At 39.3% G+C, this 21,338-nt stretch overlaps 1 protein-coding gene across 1 annotated transcript in view; it reads right to left on the bottom strand.

Moving 5' to 3' along the window:
* The window catches only part of CNTNAP5 (contactin associated protein family member 5), a 472,018-nt gene that overhangs the window by 337,799 nt on the left and 112,881 nt on the right, over positions 1 to 21,338 (bottom strand). Inside the window, exons 2-3 of the mRNA XM_058195711.1 lie at positions 20,625 to 20,735; positions 7,893 to 8,086 (exon numbers count right to left, since the gene is read on the bottom strand). Of these exons, the coding sequence (XP_058051694.1) occupies positions 7,893 to 8,086; positions 20,625 to 20,735 (305 nt within the window). The remainder of the gene's footprint in view (positions 1 to 7,892; positions 8,087 to 20,624; positions 20,736 to 21,338) is intronic.

Below are 21,338 nucleotides of genomic sequence, written 5' to 3'. Positions count from 1 at the left end.
ACCACAGCCCTGCCTGAGCTGTTGGAGGTACTGGCTGCTGTGGCGGTTGAGACCCCCAGACTTATAGTCATGGGGGATTTTAACCTGCCATCAGTTGGCTTGTCATCGACGGCAGCTCGGGAGTTCCAGGCTTCCATGACGGCCTTGGACCTGATTCGAGTAAATGATGGCCCTACGCACACGGGGGGAGGCACGCTGGATCTGATTTATATCTCTGGACAGTGGTTAAATGATCTGGTGTTAGATGATTTAGTAACAGAACCAATGTCATGGTCAGATCATTTTCTCCTTCGCCTAGACTTCTGAACCGCCATTCACCACCGCAGGGAGACGGAACCTATACGGTGGTTCCGTCCCAGGCGCCTGATGGACCCCGAGAGGTTCCTGACGGAGCTTGGGCCATTCCCTGAGGAACTGGCCCACGGCACGACTGAGGAACTGGTCGTGGCCTGGGAACAGGCCGCGGCCGGGGCCTTGGACCGTGTCGTGCCTTTGCGGCCTCTGACCCGGCGTAGATCTCGTCCGGCCCCTTGGTTCTCCGAGGGGCTGAGGGAGATGAAACGCCGGAGAAGACGCCTGGAGAGCACCTGGAGGTCCAGTCGCTCCGAAGCTGATCGGACACTAGTTAGGTCCTATTCTAGGACCTACCTAGTGGCAATGAGGGAAGCGAGGCGTTCCTACGCCTCCACCCTCATTGCGTCGGCAGATAACCGCCCGGCCGCCCTGTTTCGGGTGACCCGCTCTCTCCTACATCAGGAGGTGCGGGATGACCCTTTGCAGGGACGAGCCGAGGAGTTTAGTGGTTATCTATACGATAAAATCGCTCAGCTGAGGGACGGTCTGGACCGAATTTGGGATGATCCAAGCGAGGGAGAGGAGGCACGTCTTGTTGAGCCCATTTGGGATGAGTTTGACCCTGTGGCTCCCGAGGACGTGGACAGGTTGTTGGGGAGGCTTCACGGCACGACATGTTTACTGGACCCGTGCCCTTCCTGGCTGGTACTGGCCACTCAGGCGGTGACACGAGGCTGGCTCCAGAGGATTATCAACGCTTCTTTGTTGGAAGGGGTTTTCCCTGCCGCCTTGAAAGAGGCGGTGGTGAGACCCCTCCTCAAGAAGCCTTCCCTGGACCCAGCTATTTTGGGTAATTATCGTCCAGTCTCCAACCTTCGCTTTGTTGCGGAGGTTGTAGGGAGTGCCGTGGCGCGGCAGCTACCCCAATACCCGGATGAAGATGTCTATCTAGACCTGCTCCAGTCCGGCTTCCGACCCGGATACAGCACGGAGACAGCTTTGGTCGCATTGGTGGATGATCTCTGGAGGGCCAGGGACAGGGTTATTCCTCTGCCCTGGTCCTATTAGACCTCTCAGCGGCGTTCGATACCATCGACCATGGTATCTTGCTGCGCCGGTTGGGGGATTGGGAGTGGAGGCACCGATATCGGTGGTTCTCCTCCTATCTCTCCGACCGGTCGCAGACGGTGTTGACAGGGGGGCAGAGGTCGACCGCGAGGGGCCTCACTTGTGGGGTCCCTCAGGGGTCGATTCTCTCGCCTCTGCTGTTCAACATCTACATGAAGCCGCTGGGTGAGATCATCAGTGGTTTCGGGGTGAGATACCAGCAGTACGCTGATGACACCCAGCTGTACTTTTCCACCCCGGGCCACCCCAATGAAGTTGTTGAAGTGCTGTCCCGGTGTTTGGAAGCCGTACGGGTCTGGATGGGGAGAAACAGGCTCAAGCTTAATCCCTCCAAGACGGAGTGGCTGTGGATGCCGGCATCCCGATTCAGTCAGCTGCAGCCGCAGCTGGCTGTTGGAGGCGAGTTATTGGCCCCAAAGGATAGGGTGCGCAACTTAGGTGTCCTCCTGGATGATCGGCTGTCGTTTGAAGATCATTTGACGGCCGTCTCCAGGAGGGCCTTCCACCAGGTTCGCCTGGTTCGGCAGTTGCGCCCCTTCCTTGATCGGGATGCCTTATGCACAGTCACTCATGCGCTCGTTACCTCTCGCTTGGATTACTGTAATGCTCTCTACATGGGGCTCCCCTTGAAGTGCACTCGGAGGCTTCAGTTAGTCCAGAATGCAGCTGTGCGGGTGATAGAGGGAGCTACACGTAGCTCCCATGTAACACCGCCCCTGCGCAGACTGCACTGGCTGCCTGTGGCCTTCTGAGTGCACTTTAAGGTGTTGGTTACGACCTTTAAAGCGCTCCATGGCTTAGGACCTGGGTACTTACGGGACCGCCTGCTGTTACCACATGCCTCCCACCGACCCGTACGCTCCCATAGAGAGGGACTTCTCAGGGTGCCGTCCGCCAAACAATGTCGGCTGGCGGCCCCCAGGGGAAGGGCCTTCTCTGTGGGGGCTCCCACACTCTGGAACGAGCTTCCCCCGGGTTTACGTCAAATACCTGACCTTCGGACATTCCGTCGCGAACTGAAGACACATCTCTTTATTCGCGCGGGGCTGGCTTAAATTGGATTTTTAATGCGAAATTTTATTAATTTTTAAACGGGGTTTTTAGTTTACGGTAATTTTAATTTCAGGCTAATTTAAATAAGTTTTTTAAATGGTATTTTAACCTGTATATTTGTATTGTTGGTTTTATCTTGCCTGTACACCGCCCTGAGTCCTTTGGGAGAAGGGCGGTATAAAAATCAAATAAATAAAATAAATAAATAAAATTTATAGATGGCAATACTGATAGGCCAGCAAATGGCCCTGATAGCAGTTGCAATGTGGCCTTTTGTAATTGTAATTGACAGGTGGAAATTTTGTCAATGCAGAGATTTTCGAAGTACCGTCCAAATTTTTTTTGATATGACACCCAGTATTCCAAAATCCACTAGAACCACTGCAGATGGTCTATGCCATACTTTCAATCTCTATTTTTGAGATCTTGATATTTTCTTATCTTCTCCAATTCTTTGTCTTCTATTCTACAATCTCTTGGTATTGCCACATCAACTATGAAATACTTTCTTCTTCTCAATCACAACTAGAACTGGTGTATTATGAGCCAATACTTTATTCTGTATTTAGAAATTCCAAAATATTTAACCTGCTCATTTTCAATTTCTTTTTCAACTATACTGTATATTTCCATCATTTTTAATATTATTACTGGCACATGATAATTTTTACAGATGTTCCAGTGAATTGTTTTTGTGACTGTGTTATATTGGCTGTTTATAATCAATTTGTCAATCTTATTGGACAAGTGTATAGGTTCTATAGTTTTTTTCTGCTTTTTTGTATATCTGCACTTTGGATTATTTGATGTTTTTCCCCCCCCCCCAATTCTGGCATTAATTACATTAGTTCAAACAGCTTGTTCTTCTGCAGCCAAAATCAAGCCTTCCATTTCTTTTTTTAATGTTCCAGCAATTGCAAGTCATTACCAGGTTTTATCACTACCCACTTTCCACTCAACATTTTGTAGAAATTGCTTTCTTGTTGTTTCCTGTACATTTAGTAAATTCCAGTTTTTAACTTGGATTAATTATTTTTCTTGGTTGTCTTTTACATAATCAGCCAGTGCATGTTTTTCTCCTTTGTCAGTTTGTTTGACTTCTGCCTCCATTTCTTCCGAGCAAGTATAATCTAGCAATATGAGGATATAATGCATAATGAATAGTTACTGGTATTAGTTTGTTGTTGTTGTTATTTGTCCAAACTGTCCAGTTCAGCTTGTATCCAGTTAATAATTTTAGCAGTGTATTATATCACAGGTATGGTCCAAATACTGGTGCCTTCGATAGCATTTACACCATTCAGTTTTGTCTTTAGTAATTTTCTCACACTTTGGATGTATACTTTATTAACCACCTTTTCAATTTGTCCATGTTTGATGTTATCCAAGTATAAAATACTCATTTACTTAACCAACAAGTAACATAACCAACCCCTGGCTTATGGGATCTTCCACTGAAACTTTCAGTGATGATGGTAAGTAGAACATCTTATAAAAGAAGAAGTTGGAACTACAAGTGTAAAAAATAAACTACAAGTAAAACCCCAGTCTGCATATGCATCAAGAACTGGGGAGTTTGTTGTAGTGGTGTGTATGTAGTATATCACAACATTTGGGAAATGTGTTGTTTTCCTTTGTTCTCTCTCTCTACATTTTTTCTAATGTATGGTTCTTTGATAGCTTCTGGAGTGATCTGGGCATATTTCGCTTTTTTAAAAAAATCCTGGGAATAAAGCTGGTGTTGTTTTCTCTTTCTCTTTCTGCAGCAGTATTACTATTTAGAGGCGCATGTGGTGTGTTGTTTTTTTACATTTGCCTTGTCTGTTCATCCGCAGTTGGAAGATACTAAATCAGAATGGAGGGAGAGTATTATGACCTTCATCACTTTCTCAGTGTTTGTATTCTATAATTGTGTTCCCCATAAGAAGCTTTTTCTACTTTTGTCAGCATTAAGAGAAACTGCAGTTATCTGTAGGCTATCTATTCCCATGGTGAACAGTAATAGAAATCAGGAATCACACAGTGTTGTAGAATCACCTGAAGGTTTAATTTTGCTTGGTCTTTTTACTCTAATTTAAAATGTACTGTATCGTATTTTATTATCTCCTTCCCCCTCCTCCCGCTAAGATTTCATTGTTTGCCTCACAGCATTTAAACTGCTTATATCTACCAGCAATTACAAATGTAACTAGATACCTTGGGAATGTTGACAAGGACAAGAAATGTTCGAAGCGCCAATGACACTGTCCCCAAACTGCGAATGTTGTGCAGTGATTTTAAGTTATCCTAGAGTCTATTGTGCAATCTTGAGATGGTTGCTTTTGGCCTGATTAACAAACATAGAGAAAGTGTAACTAGGTTATTTAAAGTCTTAAATATGACAGTTATACAAGCAATTGTTTAAAATGTCTCAGCAAAAGAGAGTCTACCCCTTCTGGATTTGAGCTTGTGATCGTTCCCTCTCAACATGGTAGTTAATGGTGAAAGAATGATCAGCTTTTTGGTTTCCTCTGCCCTAGTTGGGCAGACTAAAGTAAACGCTACCATCTCACAGACTCAGCCAACATTACTGCATAAGTAAGTACTGCATAAGTAAGGCAATTGATATGAGAAGTGAAGGCTGGATTGCTTGGATTTCGCAAACTCAGCCAATACTTTAAGCATGTGCCAATCTATACTTTTAAAAATGCAAAGAAAAAATAATGATGACGATAGGATTTAGATTTGTGTTTCCTGAATTCGGTGGAAGTCAGAGTCCATGTATATTTAATAACTGGCACTCTTGCCCAGAAATTGAGTGATAATATCAACATTTAAAACTGAGTTTGTATATTATATACACCTGTCAGCTTAAACTGTTAAGCCATCCTTGGATTTTGAGATGAACATCAAAGCGAATGCTTAGATCAAGAGATCTTTGGAAGGCAATGCATTCAAGACAAAGCTGATATTTTATCATCCTTATTTGAATAAGCTGAAAGAACCAGTTTCACCTTGGAATGTATAACTTGGGTAATTGCCTTTCATCTCTGTAGAATCTAGATGAGAATATTGCTTGGTGAATGCTGTGGTTCATTCACATGAAAATGCTGATGGATTCATTTACATGAACCAGCCAACAGATTGAACCCTTCACTGTAGATTTTTCTCTGAAATGAGGTAGATGATAGAGATAGGAAAACCTTTGCTTGATCTGCATATCTATGACACCAATCAAATGCTTCCTGGATTAATACACAGGTTTAAAATTTGTCTTGGCACCTCATACTTTTCTTATCATTTGAAATGCAGATTCATCGGCAAATGGGAATGAATCTTCCACTCAACCCTTTTATTTAGCTTCAGAACTACAAAACTATTACTGCCAACATTGTGCATTAAACAATGAGTTATAGTGATGCAATTTCCATATTGTGAAATTAAACTACCTACTAAAATATGTGTATGCTCTGGGGTAAGCAAACTAAGGTTGCTTTAGGTAAAGAAAAATATTTGCCCTGTAAAACAAAAAAGGGAGCCAATTTGGTGTTGTAATTAAAGCAGCAGGCTAGAAATCAGGATTGTGGCTTCTAGTCCTGCCATAGGCATGAACTCAGCTGAGTGACCTTGGGCCAATCACTCTCTCTCAGCCCTAAGAAGCTCACAAGGGCAAACCACTTCCAAAAACTTTTGCAAGGAAAATTTCAGGAACTAGTCCGGGGGTCTCAAGGAGTCAAAAATGACTTGTAGCCTCATTCTTCCCACTGTATCTGGTCACATTTTTCAGTTTTCAAATTGAAAAAGAAATGAGGAAATTTCTGTCTCTCCCACTTTATAAAACAATATTTCTCTCTCTCTCCCTCCCCCGCCCCTTCTCATGCCTTGGAAAAATCTGCCTACTAAATGTGGAAGGAAAATCACAATTTTATGCATCTTTTTCTTTCCCTTTTCATTTGAAACCTGGTGCACAAATTGGCATGAACTGGCTTATGAGACCATCTAAGCAGACACTGCATGTTTAGAAAAATAGTGGTTTGTTAGTCCTTGACAGATCACAAACGATCCTAGGATAGACTTTGATACTGAAACTTTTTTATGGACTCCTAGTTCTGATTTTAAAAGCAATTTTTTAACTATTACTGTATTGTTATTCCGATTTCATGCTAGCTTTAAAATATTTCATTGATAAAACATGTTCTAGTTAGTACAAATACTAAAAATTGAACTATGAATTTTAAGACAAAACAAAACAAAACAGAAATTGTTCACTGAAATTATACCATGAGTTAATAGAATTAAGTAATAGAATTCCAGTGTATTTCCCACTTAATTAATTTGTAGAGTTCACATTTAATAAAATTCCCACTACTCTATTAATCATGTCAGTTATTAGTAGAATTGAACTGTGTTGGGAACAAATGGTTTGAAAGACTATTTAAATCCTGAGTGTTCTAAAGAGAATGAGAAAAGGAATTCTAATAATTTTATTTGCACAGCGTGTGCTGAGAATGTTCTTAACATTTTACATGTTCTCAATAATTCTCACAACTGCACCAAAGCAGAGAGGCAAGCATTATTTATTCCTACATTAATTTTCAGACATCAGGAGAATTTATACAGTAACACACTGAATAATGCCACTGATGAAATATTAATGTTCAGGAACAGATTCTAATTCATTTTTAGCTATTGTAGAACACAACCTCTTAAAACAAAGTTACTGGAGAGTGGTAAGGTACAAGTTAATAAAATTGAAGTATTTATGTAAATTTCTTGATCTACAAATGCCCACAACAGACCCAGTAGTGCAATAACCCACCTATCACAGAGATACAGTGTAGTAATCAACGGATTCATTTTCACTAAGAACCTCACAATGAAGTGGACTAATCAAGAATTCCATAATTCATAATATATCACATAAGAATTTACAAAACTATGACCAAGTTCTTTTACAACATTAAATCATAATACACCTTCCTGGGTTTTATATATGATGTCTAAATTCTTAGTGTTATATGTAAATTGGGCCACTATCACTAGTTTAAGAAACAAGATTTAAATAAACTGGCTTAATATTAGTTATAAAAATTACCAAATCTGTAGTGCAGTGCACTTCGAGGGGTATATATATATTGATTGTCCAAATTTCTCAGTTTTTTGTTATAAGATAGGATGTGCTATTTTACATTATATTTCCATAACCATAAGCTTTAGACAAATCTTTTAAAATTTCAGTCCTCATTCTCAATGGTATCGCTATAGAAGCATATCTTTTCTATGTAGGTATATCATATAAAAAGAAAAGTTACAATGGTACCTTTCATAGTATTTATATGGCTGGAATCCTTCTGAAGATGGAAAATTAAAATTAGGTAGAGAAGGACACTTTGCCTAGAAACAGCTGGTGATACCTTATCCAAAAAATTTCGACTTACCCAGATTACGTCCTCCTGTCTGTACTGCTTCCAGTTGCGACCAGTATCACTGAACATTAGACTGTAGCTTGTGGTCCAGTCTGAGCTTCCATATCTTCCCTGAGTAGCAATGCCTGTAATCTCTACTCTGTCTCCCAGATCAATTTGGAGCCATTGTTCCTTACTAGAATCCAAAGGAGACCAGCCACCAGCTCCTAAAAGAAAAGATAACCTAGAATGATTTTTATATTCATACATCTACCTTTTATGAGTGCTACATCTCCACTAATGTTCTAGAGCAGGGGTTTCCAACCTTGGCAACTTTAAGGACTTCAACTCCCAGAATTCCCCAGTCAGCAAAGCTATGGGAGTTGAAGTCCTCCAGGCTTAAAGTTGCCAAGGCTGGAGACCCCTGTTCTAGAGAATGTACTGTTGGACAGAAAGTTCTTTCAGGATGCATATTTTTCCTGATTTCCATTACTCAGAAACATAACCTTATATAGGCTGCGGAAGCTTGCCATAAGAGGCCCATTCTAGCTGGAAAATTCATCATTGCTTCTCACCTTTTTTCTCCTGATAGATCCAATCCCAAGTAGTGATTTATGTCTGATGTTTGTGCATGTGCAGCCTTTGTATGTTAATTTTCTTAATGCTTTTTCTCTTGTTGCCCTCATAAGTGCTAAGGAATCTTGTTTACCAGATCTGGACAGCTAGATTCTGTTTAGAATCTAGATCAGGCATGAGGAATACTTTTCTTTGACTTGCACTTTAATTTTAATTGACCTTTTCTAACTAATACAACAATTGAAACTCAGTTATTACTCAAATTTGAATGCAGTTCCATAATAAGAAATTATTAGACATACATGTGTTTGTGTGTACATTTATGAATGCAGTGGATACAGAAATGTATACATTTTGAAAGTTAACACAAAAATTCTGCTTTATACAGGTATACTGTATACACACACATACAGGTGCATGCACATATATCTCCTCATGACGTATGTACATATATATTTATATGAACTTTTTGACATGGCATAAATATTGACATGGAATGAACTGAATTTAATATTGGAAATTAAGATACCTTACTATATTTTTTTCTAAATCTATATAAAGTTTCCAGCATTTACATTTGGGACTTCACTTTAGATAATACTGTATATTTTTTTTATAAAACACGGTCTCCAGTGTGTTAAGTTTGGAACTGAAAGAACAAGCAAGCAAGCAAAACATACTACTTGAGGTTAGAGATTAGAATGCCAAAGTGAGAAATATTAAGGAAGAAAATGTGGTGGACGGTATAGCTTAGGAAAATAAAGTGAAGCAAAAGGAGGACTTTTCAAAAATTTTTATAATCCAACGTTTTCTTTGTTACTAACATAGTCTTCATAATCAAATGAAGCCTATATATGTGAACACCTCTAGATGGAGTTCACAGAAGCCAGACTGTTCATATTTTTGTTAAAAGGAGGGTCGGACCTCAGTTATAAGAGCAAAGATGTAGCCAAGGACTAACTATAGAACAGATCACAAATTATTCATACCCAAGTTTCAAATTAAACCAAAGCGGAAGGGGGGAAAAGCCAATTAGTTTCTGCAATATCTTCTTGATCATATACCAACATTTTCAAAGAGATCAACAGGAATCATTTTGAAAGTTCTGAACCTCATTGAAGGAGGAAGTGTGGGATTAATTTAAATAAATTGTTACTGATGAATGTGAAAGCAGACTACAGGAGATCAAGAAACAGAAGGAAGCTAATTGGATATCAGGAAAAAAAGGTGGATATTGTCAAAAGGAAAAAAGGTATCAAAGCCAAGACCGTTAAAGATCTCAGAAAGCAACTCAATTTCAGAGAATTGTTAAAAGAGACAAAAAAACAATATTACAATAACTTCTATAAAGACATCAAAGATAAAAACAGATATGGAAAATAATAAAAGTCTTCCAAATGATCTCAGAACTCAGCAGATTCCAACGTTGAATTGGTATGCTTATTGATGCCAATGGACAGATGTCATAGGAGGGGAGCCATGTTAATCTATAGCAGGGGTCCCCAAACTTGACAACTTTAAGTTTAAGTTTAAGTTTGGAGACCCCTGATCTATAGCTTTAATTCTAGTCTGTGACTATAATACAAGATTGACTGATTAGTCTACAGCATCAAAAAAACAACAACAGTTATCTCATAGCTGCTTTTATGACTAATAAATTTTAGTGAAAGGAACAAGCTTTTATTTCACCATAGTGAAGGGACATAATAATAATAGAACAGGTAGAGTCAGTAGAATTGGTTTGACTTGCAGTTTTGCTTCTGTAAAAATTGCTTTGCTAAGAATTAGAACTGCCTCTGCCGTTTGCTTCTACCAGTGATTTCACCTCCTTGTTATTTAGTTTTTCTGTACCACTCCTTGCCTGATGGATAACTCAAGAAGTGGGGTTGCTGAGCATCCACCCACCCCACTTCCTTGCTGCACTGCCAAAGGAAGGGATGGGCCAGTGGGCTAGCATTGGTTACCAAGCTGATTTCTCTGAGGGTATAAAAGGACGCCATACCTTCCTCAAGGTGTGGCTATCTCCTCACATGCATTGTATCTGTATGTTCTGGATATAGTTCCACCCAGTATTTTGTTTTTGGTCATAATTTTTCTTTTCTTTTTGCAAGCCTTGTCCTGAGTCTCTCTCTTTGGCATTCTGGTGTCTCAAGTACATTTTGGGACCTTACAATAGGAAAACATAGCAGTAAATCCAAAGAAGACCAAAAGTGGAAGGAATATACTGAAATTTTGTACAATAGAGATTTCAACATTCAAACTACCTTATAAGATATTCTAAGAACCTCTAGTATGAGAACCAAAATTAGATGCATACTCTTGTCATTATCAAGTCAGAAGACTACAAAAAATGTTGGATTATCTGCCGAATCCTGGCAAGGAATAGAAAAACAATCAGCTAATACATGCTAATGTATTGTGCTAATACATCTGGAGCAGGGGTGAAATCCAGCAGGTTCTGACAGTTTCTGGAGAACCGGTAGCAGAAATTTTGAGTAGTTTGGAGAACCAGCAAATAATACTTCTGGCTGGCTGCAGAGTGGGATGGGAATGGAGATTTTGCAATATCCTTCCCCTGGAATGGGGTGGGAATGGAGATTCTGCAGTATCCTTCCCCTGCCACACCCACCAAGCCATGTTCATCAAGCCACACCCACAGAACTAGTAGTAAAAAAATTTGGATTTCACCACTGATCTGGAGCATGACACAGTGGGCAACAATTTTACAATAGTGGCAAACAATCTACAGTACCAACATCAAAAAGACAAGACAAGAGTGCAAAATATCATACAGTATCTTTGATTTCACATGTAAGCAAAATAATGTTTAGGAAGATCCAGTGCAGATCAGACAGATCCCAGCCTTAGACGTGACAATTAGGACACTGAAGTGGTGAATAGTTTCTCTCTGTTAGGATGAACAGGAAAAGGAGCCAGCAGTCAAGAAATATTCCATAGACCATTGAATGCTTGGTAGAGTAGCATTCCAGGCTTTTGAAAAGAAAGATTCAGATACTGTGATGTGTCCATACCTACAAGTATCAGAACTGTGCAGGCAGTGGCTTTCCCTGTGATACACTACGGGAGCAAAAATTGGAGTTTTGAGAAGCAGCAGTTTGAATTACAGCATCAATGGATGCACTTTTGGAAGATCTGAAAGTTTGAGTTAGGGATAGTTTCACCCAGTGGTGAAATCTAAATTTCTTTCCTACCGGTTCTATGGCCGGGGCTTGGTGGGCGTGGCTTGGTGGGTCATGTGACTGGGTGGCCGTGGCTATGTGACTGGGGGATCAAAAGACAGAAACTCACTAACAATGTCCTGCTGGAGCAAGATTGGACTAGTTGTCCTCCAGGTGCCTTCCAACCCTGGATTATCCTCTGAAGCTGTGTCTAGTGCCAGGTTTGTAGTCCTTCCTTCCTCTCCTTTTTCCTCTCTCTCTCCCTCCCTCCCTCTTTGTTTCTCTCCCTCTCTCTCTCTCTCTCCCTCTCCCTCCCTCTCTCTCTCTCTCTCTCTCTCTCACACACACACACACACACACACACACGACCCCCCCATCCCCCATTTTTTGCCTAGCAGGCTTCAGCTTTTTTACCTTTTAAAAAATGCTTTTAAAAGTAAAATAAAAAGCCCCTGACGATCAGACATCTCAGCTGGGATCATTTTTTAACCCTTTAAAAGCATTTTTTACAACCTCTTTGGCCAAAGAGGTTGTTAAAAAAATGCTTTTAAAAGTAAAAAAAAAAGGGGGGGGCTCTGATGATTGCGTGGCTCAGTTGGGCATAGGGGTGGGGCAGGGATTTCTGCTACTGGTTCTTTGAACCACCTGCTGCCATTGCTACCGGATCAGTCGATCTGGTCTGAACTGGGAGCATTTCACCCCTGGTTTCACATGAACAAAATCGATCTATGTACATAGTTTGTAAGCATTGGCATGAACTTAATCACATTTCACTCATGTCAGAGGCACTGAAGCGCTTCCTGGTTGAAAAGATGAGCTAGTGACATCACCCTTGCCCTTGAAATGCCAAGTTGGGGGCTCTTTTCATGTCCTCGGGGAAAGAGCTGGAGTGAAGGATGGGAGCTCACCCCACCCCATGGCAGCACTCAGGTCTGAAATACGAGCTTGCTGCTTGTCAAGCCGGTGTCTAACCATGCAAGCCACCATGTTCTTCCCTCAATTTAATAGTATATAATCTATTTGCAATTGTTTACAAAGTTACTTACAACTTTTTTAAAAAAAAATTAATAGCTATAAGTGGGGGATGCACTCTAAAATGTTCAAATGCTAGGTATTGCAAGAATTTTCAATTATAGATTGTAGAAAAGAGGGCCTTCATTTTAGATTATACAGTATATTTTGATAAAATACAGTTTCCAGTGTGTTAAGTTTGGAACTGAAAGAACAAGCAAGCAAGACATACTGCTTGTGGTTAGAGATTAGAGCTATATATAGTTTTTCTACAATCTTCTTATTGTTTTGCTCAATTGAAAGAACTAAAGGCAAGATTCTATTTTCTTTTTCCTCACAAGTATTTTACTGAATTTTCTCTCCCTAGAAGAGGCAGGGAATCTCTCACAAAAATATTTGCTGAATATTTTGGCTTGCTCAAAGAATGCTATACTTTCTTTCTTGCCTTATGTTTCAGCATTCCCTTGTGATATATAAGCTCCGGAGAGCATATGCCAGTTGTTGAGGCTCAGGAAAATGAAAGTTTATTACTACATTAACCATAGCATGTAGCAGCAATAAGACAGGAACAGGTTCAAAGCCCAGACTGAACATTATACAACAGGCATATTTCAATTACTCGATTCCCTTATTAATAGCTGTTCAGCAAATCTGTTTGGTTTTACTGTTCTGTTAAATTCCCCATGTTCATTGTCTGCAATATTTTCAAATTTCCCATAAAACTACAGTACTTATTTACAATATAAACATGCCAACATCTTTTTCCTTTCCTTAGAAAAGTAGAGACAAGGCACAAAGACATAAATTCTGCCCGAGATTCATGTTCAATGCTCACCACAAGTTGGATGTTTTATGTGGTCTGAGAGATGTCCATTTTTAATGATGATATGCCTTCGTATTTGAAATATAAACATAAGCCCCAGTCTAGTTTGAGACAAAGAGACAGTGTTTGATTTTTAGGATTCAACAACACGCTGCACAAAGAAATGCAAATAAGACTTGCAGAGACAGCGGTAGGTGTTAAAATTCATTTTAGGAAAAAATGGTGTGATGGAACTAGTAAAAGTGTGAATAAATACATATCTTTTTGCAATGCTTTAGTATTGTGAATCCTTATTTTAAGTTGTAAATGTAATCCATATCTGAATAAATGTTCCTCTCTAAGAACTTTCTTCCATAGACATTTATTGTAATTTTAATATCCCCAACTAATGATGATAATTCAGGAGACAAGTATGTGCACTGGAGTGAAATATAGGTTTTTTTTTCTGATTTGGATTCAAATATTGTTCAGTCCATGTCAAAGTTCAGGTGCATTTGAAGAATTAGCGAAAACCTCCGAGGAAATTTTGGAGAAGCTAAATGAATTTCATTAAGATTAGGAAAATCCCATCAAGGGATGTCTTATATTCCTAGAAGCAGTTATGTTCCAATAACCCAATGGAATTAGAAATGATATTTTAATTAAAATGCCAAACAATATTTGAAATGTCTTCTTGAAATATCATCCACTATATTCTCCTAATTATTTAATGTCATAGAGCCATGTTGTCTAGTGATTTCCTATTACTTTCAGAATACATCAAATCTGAATAGAGAAAAGAGGGCTAAGTTTAAAATATTTCTGTGGAAGCTGAAATAGAAGAGAAACAGCAAAGATAATAATGAAAATAGATTTTGTACGAAATATATTTCTTGTTAAATAACCCTATTAAAACACTCTTGAGTGTGTTCAGAGTAAGACTATCAGATCCGAGGCACAAAAGTCTGCACCTGAGGGTAGAACAAGAAGCAATGGGTGGAAACTGATCAAAGAAAGAAGCAACTTAGAACTAAGGAGAAATTTCCTGACAGTTAGAACAATTAATAGTGGAACGACTTGCCTGCAGAAGTTGTGAATGTTCCAACACTGGAAATTTTTAAGAAAATGTTGGATAACCATCTGACTGAGATGGTGTAGGGTTTCCTGGCTGGGCAGGGGGTTGGACTAGAAGGCCTCCAAGGTCCCTTCCAACTCTGTTGTTATATATTATTAAGTGCAACTAAGATGCTTAAAGGCCTGGAGGCTAAAAACATATGAAGAATCGTTGGAGGATTTGGATTTGTCTAGTCTAGAGAAAAGAAGGACTAGGGGAGATATGATAGCAGTATTCCAGTATTTGAGAGGCTGTCACAAAGAGGAGGGGGTCAATTTATTTTCCGAAAAACACCAGAAACAATGGATGGAAATTAATGAAGGAGAGAAGCAACCTGGAATTGAGGAGAAACATCCTAACAGTGAGGACAATTAACCAATGGAATAGCTTGCCTTCAGACGTTTTGGGTGCTTCATCACTGGTGGTTTTTAAGAAGAGACTGGACAGTCACTTGTCTGAAATGGTATATAGGGTCTTCTGCTTGAACAGGGGGCTGGATTAGAAGACCTCCAAGGTCCCTCCAGCTCTATTCTGATTCTGAAGCCAAAAGTCAATAATTTTATATCTTGGCTGCCATCTGAATGTTGAACTGACTTTTACAGATCAGATTTGATAGTATTAATTCAAATGTACACACCAATTTCTATTTTGCATCTATATTCTCAAATAAAGATACACTTTTTAGAGTTAAACATCTATAAAAGTTTCAATCCTTTCCATTTAAGGAAGGTACACTATTTCTGAGTCTTTTGTTACATTCATCAAAACTCCCAAACAAACTAGTCTAAATAATAAGAGATATAAAGCAGCCAACATATCAACCCAACCCTTTGAATCTAAAGTTTAGTTAAAAATGGACTTTATCTGTTTGATTCTATCATACTGTCTAATATGTGAAGTCAAAGAGAATATGCTCAGATTTGTAAAAACTAATTTGAGTATGGCACAACTTGTTTTCCATCTATGGTGAAATTAGCCTGCTCCAATGGTGACCTTTTGAAAGAATATTTTTAATAGAAGGGAAATGCTTAAAACATTGGAAATTTGAAAGTCAAAATCTGCTGTTTTAAATTAAAGGAAAGGAACAATGTCCAATTTCATCATTTCTATTTCATATAATGTTTTCTGTCCTCAGGACCAAGAGAAGCAATTAGTCATACTTTTGAACAAAGGATGTTATCACAACTAGCAGATTCAGGACTGAGCATCTTTGGTCTAACTCAAAATGGAGAAAATAATGAACCATTTGCTATGGACTTTTTCATAATTATTAAATGCATCTGTAGAAGAAGTAATATGCCAACTACAAGATGTGAACATATAATATTCTGGTTCACAGATTTCTATTTCCAAGTTCTGCTAAAGTTTTATAAAAAGTGCTGAGAAGATAGTGATTGGTTGATTTAAGGTGATTTAAGGTCCAGATTTAGTTCCTAAATGTCTGTTGGAAGGAACAGCATGATGCTGTGGAAATGGCTTCCTTGATTCACACTCAACTCTGGTGACTACATGGAAATTTTGAATCCATGCTGGCTCAGGAATTCTGGGAGCTGAAGTCCAGATATTGTAAAAGGATCATAGTTGTCACCCCTGTATTACAGTCTCCTAGTGTGCTTCCTGGCTCTCTACACACACATGCATGTATAGCAAGAGTTCTACAGGTGATTATTCAACACACACACCTCAAACAGGTCCTTGGAAAGCACCCTTGTTGTGCAGGTCCAGATTCCAAACTCAGTACAGCAAGAGTCACTGGATAACAAAGTCCAATAGGAACACACAAAGTCCAGGAAAGCAGGCCAGGAGTCAAACAGACCAGGAAACACAGCACAAGCACACAACTGGGAAGCGGGAATGTTGCTCCAGCAACACTCAAGTCCTCAGGATGGGGCTAAGTAGGCAAGGTGGTGCAGCCCTTCATGAGAGATGAGGTTGCCTCCTCATGAGTAGTCTAGCTGACCAGTGTTGTACCTGTCTCCACTCTGCTCTATGTGTCCTTAGATCACCTGAGACTGCTCTATCAGGCTGGCATTCTCTCAGTCCCAATCCTGACCAAATACTGGCTTCACACATTCTTCTACAGACTCAAACTCACCCTCCTCCTCTGAAGTCATATCTGTAGATAGTTCTGGGTGGATCCATGACACCTACCTACAACAGACTTTGTTTCATTAAATTCCATTGTTCAGCTATTTGGAAACACCATACCAAATCACCAAAACCAAACTTCTAAGCACAACCTTAAACCTTAAACCCTACTATTCAAGATACTTACATTTGTATTTCAGGTATGTTACAAAATCGTAGTATAAGTATATTTTATTTTTTAATATAAATCATCCAGAGCAGGGGTCTCCAACCGTGGCAACTTTAAGCCTGGTGGACTTCAGCTTTGCTGGCTGGGGAATTCTGGGAGTTGAAGTCCTCCAGGCTTAAAGTTGCCACGGTTGGAGACCCCTGATCCAGAGAATCTTGCCAATGCATGGCAAAAAAACCACCCTCCAGTTAATAACTAAATAATAAAGGCATGATTGCATTACAATTGAGGAACTGCAATTGAGAGGCAATCGATATAGCTACTGAAGACTCTAATAAATTTCCTTCTCAATTGTTCCCATCTGTAAAATTGTGTAGCCTGTTAGCCACTGCTTATAGCCACCCAGACCATCACAAGAAGACTTAGTTTCATTAAGGCAATTGATCTTTTTTAATGAATCTACTAGAGAGTAGGCATTTAACAGCATATTGTTTTTTAATAAAGAGACTATCTAGTTTGGAATTCATGAGAAACTCTGGATTTTAACCATTTATGTCTATGACCATAACATTGCACACAAAAACACTAAACCAAGAGCTATTTAGTCTTACAAACTTTTTGTTCTACCCTAAACTAAACTGGACTGAAGATCTTTACCATCTCCTCTCTTCAGATCAATGTAGCAGGAAACTTGTTAATAATGGAAGCTATTATCTCTCAGCTGTGATAAGCTAGGTTTCTTCATAATTAAAACTGGCAAAAATGATCTTGCTTTTCTGATTTTAATTAATGTTTCTTTCTAGTATGATAACCATATGTATTTGCTGCCTCCAACTAACTATAAAGATATTCTGGACTCTGGTTATGATGTCTGAAAGGCTTTGATTCCTAATATATCTGAAATGTCTACAACAAATATTTTGGGTATCATTAAAAACAACTGAGCTACTAAAACAGGTTCCAGTTTGTGATTAGGCATTGCATATTCATTCAACACAGATGACAACTGACGGAGTATGGTGATCAATCCACATTCTGGATCATTGCTTTCACACAAGTGCCAGTTGGAAATGAATGCATGGAGCATAACATGAATCTTGGAGCAGCCTGATTTTGGACTAAATGCAGCTGATGTTGGCTAAGAGAAGCTGTCTGTTGTGCAACTGGATAAGCTCACAGTCACCACTCAAGATATTTCCCTAGAGCTCAGATTGTCAAAGCAGTTGCCAGAAACCACCAAATGATTCTTCTGAGTTCATCAGGAGATGAATACCTCTTGATAAAAATCAAAATAGTAGCCAATCTGGGACAAATTTCTGGTGGGTGCGGGCCCATGGGTTTGTCCCATCTGTATCATGTATTTCAGGATGATTTTAAACTAATAATAATAATATTAATTGAAGAGTATTTTTTTCCAAAGTAAAAACAATGCAAAGAAAATTCAAACCCATAAATTGCAAGTTGGTTTTCAGCAAAAAGTTCATAAAGGGTTTTCAGTCACTGAGAAATGTAATTCTTATCTAATCAAGCAAGTCAATTTTACCATCACTGCTAATTCTGCCTTTTAAATATGTATTTCAGGATGTTGTAGTGCTATAATAGAAGGTCCATTTTTTATATCACTAGACAGAGGCATAGAAAGAGGGAGAGCAATGTCTTAGTTAAGGGGCTGGACTAGAAATAGGGAAACCTATTTCTAATATTTCTACCTAATCCTCTTTTAGTCACACAAACCAACTAGCTGACTCTGGACCAGCCACTTTCTCTCTCCTCTAAACTGAAATATTAGAAGAGATTTATCTACCAACTTGCACTGGACCAGCACAGTAGATTACAGCCTATATACGTGATGACGAACTTATCGCATGCATGCCCGAAGTGGCACACATAACCATGTTGCCTGGCATATGCGGCATCGCCCGTTCCTCTTCTGGGTTTCTGGCGCGCATGCACGTGTGCCAATCAGCTGGCCTTTTTCTTCTGTTTTCCTGCATGAGCATGCGCACCGGCCAGCTGATCATTGCATGCGCATGCACGCCAGAAACCCAGAAGAGTTGTTGGCTGAAACTGGAAGTTCAAAAGCTGAAACTGAAAGTTCATTTTTGGGCACGCGCATACACCCTTTTCTCGGTGCTGAAAATGTTCACCATAACTGGCCTATATAACCTTCAATGAAGACATCTTCATCTTTAATGGATTCATCTGATATGAATATTAGTCTGATATTAGTAATATGTGCACAGCCATATACATGTAGTAATTCAGACTAATAAGCAATAAACATGGAATAAGAGCGAGTCAGATAGCTATCAGTACTTAAGTAACACATTAAATGTGTGATTTGTAAGAAAATCCCTACAAAGGATCCATTCCTTCACATAAAGTTATTAGACTAACAAAAGAGGATACATCCTAAAAGAGAAGCTGGCAGAAATCTAGGTAAGATAGCCAGGAGACAGGTGAAATATTGTGGTATGGTTAATGGAAAATTTCCATTGACTTTGAGACTGTAATGGTTATTCCTTAATCAGTTGTGAATAGACTGCTTTTAAACAAGTGGTGGGCTGCAACCGGTTTAACAACTGTTTCTGTGAGTGCACGGGTGCCTAATGTGTTTGAGCACAGCGTTCCAAATACAGCAATTTGAAGCTCAGCTGCTTACCTTCTAAGGCAGCCCCAATAACTGGAACAACGGAGGCATGGAAATCCGCAAATCAGCTGAGCCAGAAAGAAGGAAATATAGGACAGAATAGGGCGGGCCAGCTGATCATTGGAATTACCGGTTCGCCTGAACCAGTCTGAACCAGCAGCAGCCCAACACTGTTTTTAATGTTGTTTTTGTGACATAAGAGGTCTTCCTCCCTCTCAACACAATTTTGGTCATGTAGAAAAAGCCTATTAGTTGTTTCCTTTCCTCATCAATGTTATCCGAACTTCCTAGGATTAGGAAGCTCTGAGGAGTGAGAAATAGTTATTGGTAATCCAAGGCAGCGTGGAACAAATGTTGGTTATCTTCCATACTAGTAAAAGAATGTAGAAAAGAATTAGAAAAAAATAAATATATTTCAAACTATGTGCAAGTGATCTTTATGATCAATTTCACAATAGACCCTATTGTCCTTCTGTTTCTTTCTCTTTCCATCAATATTTCCAAAATTAAGTTAGCTCCACCTTTGGGAATTGCTAAGAGAACTTGGATTGACTCGAGAATGTATACATTACCATCAATGTGTAAAATCAGGCATTTTATAGAACACCTAGGAAATCTATAGAATGCCAAAAAATAGGACATCAAAGTATGAAACGCTTAATATTTCCACAATGCCAAAAGACAAATCGGCAAAGTATAAGATACTCCAACTAAAATGCCATTCTAGCCTTTCTTGTTGCAACACGTAGGTCAATACTACGTGGTGTTGTTGTTGTTGTTGTTGTTGTTGTTTTTCAGTAAGAAAGTCTTGTACTTTATTTTGCAGTTCTTCTTTCATTTTCATCTATGTCTTTTCAATGAAGAGTTAGGGTGAGAGTTAGCCCTAACCCTCATCCTCACCCTTACCCTTTTCATGACTCTCTTCTCATACTTTGCCTAAATAGTTCTTGTCATTCTGCCTAATGCCTAGATATTATATTTATACAATGCCTAGGGAAACTGTATAGCATATTAAAATATCACAGACATTTCATCCTTTGCCTAAATGTCACGCATTCTATACATTCCTTAGCCATTCTATACAATGCAAGCTTTTCACATATTGCCGGTAGCATATATAAAAATGCACCAAAGAAATATGCACCATGACAGCATGATGACACTCTATGATCTTACCGTCCCGTCTGATGAGTTTCGCAAAGCTGGGGCTGTGGTTATTGGAGAGTTTGGATGAACTATCAAAAGCGGATGCAGGTAATGACAGTATCAGTGGCTCTTCACAATTATCTACAAAACAAAAAAATATATATATATAGAAAGCATGAAATATAATGGGGAAAAAACTTTCGGCTTATCAGGATCATTTCACACACACAAACACACAAAAAGAGGGAGAGAGGGTATCTTATATCTGCACCTGCTCCTTCCTAATTAATGAATTACCTTAAAAGAAACAAGCTTGGTAATTAATTTCTCTGCAAAAATATGCATGCATACATGTATGTATCAACAGCTTTCAACAGAAGTGGTGTGAAATATCCCACTTTATATAAAAAAGAATATAGACTTGGGGGTCTAGCCACCTATGATTATGTCGCAAAGGAGAATTCAAATTTATGAAGTCAGAAAGCATAGAGGTGAGACTTTTAGGAAGGTAGCAGCCACAAAACACAAGGTCACCATGCCTTCTGGAGGTTCCTCGTGAGAAAAAGCAGTGGGAACAACCTGTAGGAGTGCTTACTACCATCCCCGTTGACTTTCCTTGTGGGAAGAGACAGGAATGTTTGCAAATGTTGATCACATGGCCACAGGACATTAAAACCATTTGTTATTGCGATCCAGTTGTCAAGAATCCAAATTGTGATCATGTGACCAAAGGGACACTGTAGT

Source organism: Ahaetulla prasina, chromosome 1, assembly GCF_028640845.1.
Source record: "Ahaetulla prasina isolate Xishuangbanna chromosome 1, ASM2864084v1, whole genome shotgun sequence".
NCBI lineage: Eukaryota > Metazoa > Chordata > Lepidosauria > Squamata > Colubridae > Ahaetulla > Ahaetulla prasina.
This window is presented reverse-complemented; position numbering and strand designations above follow the sequence as displayed.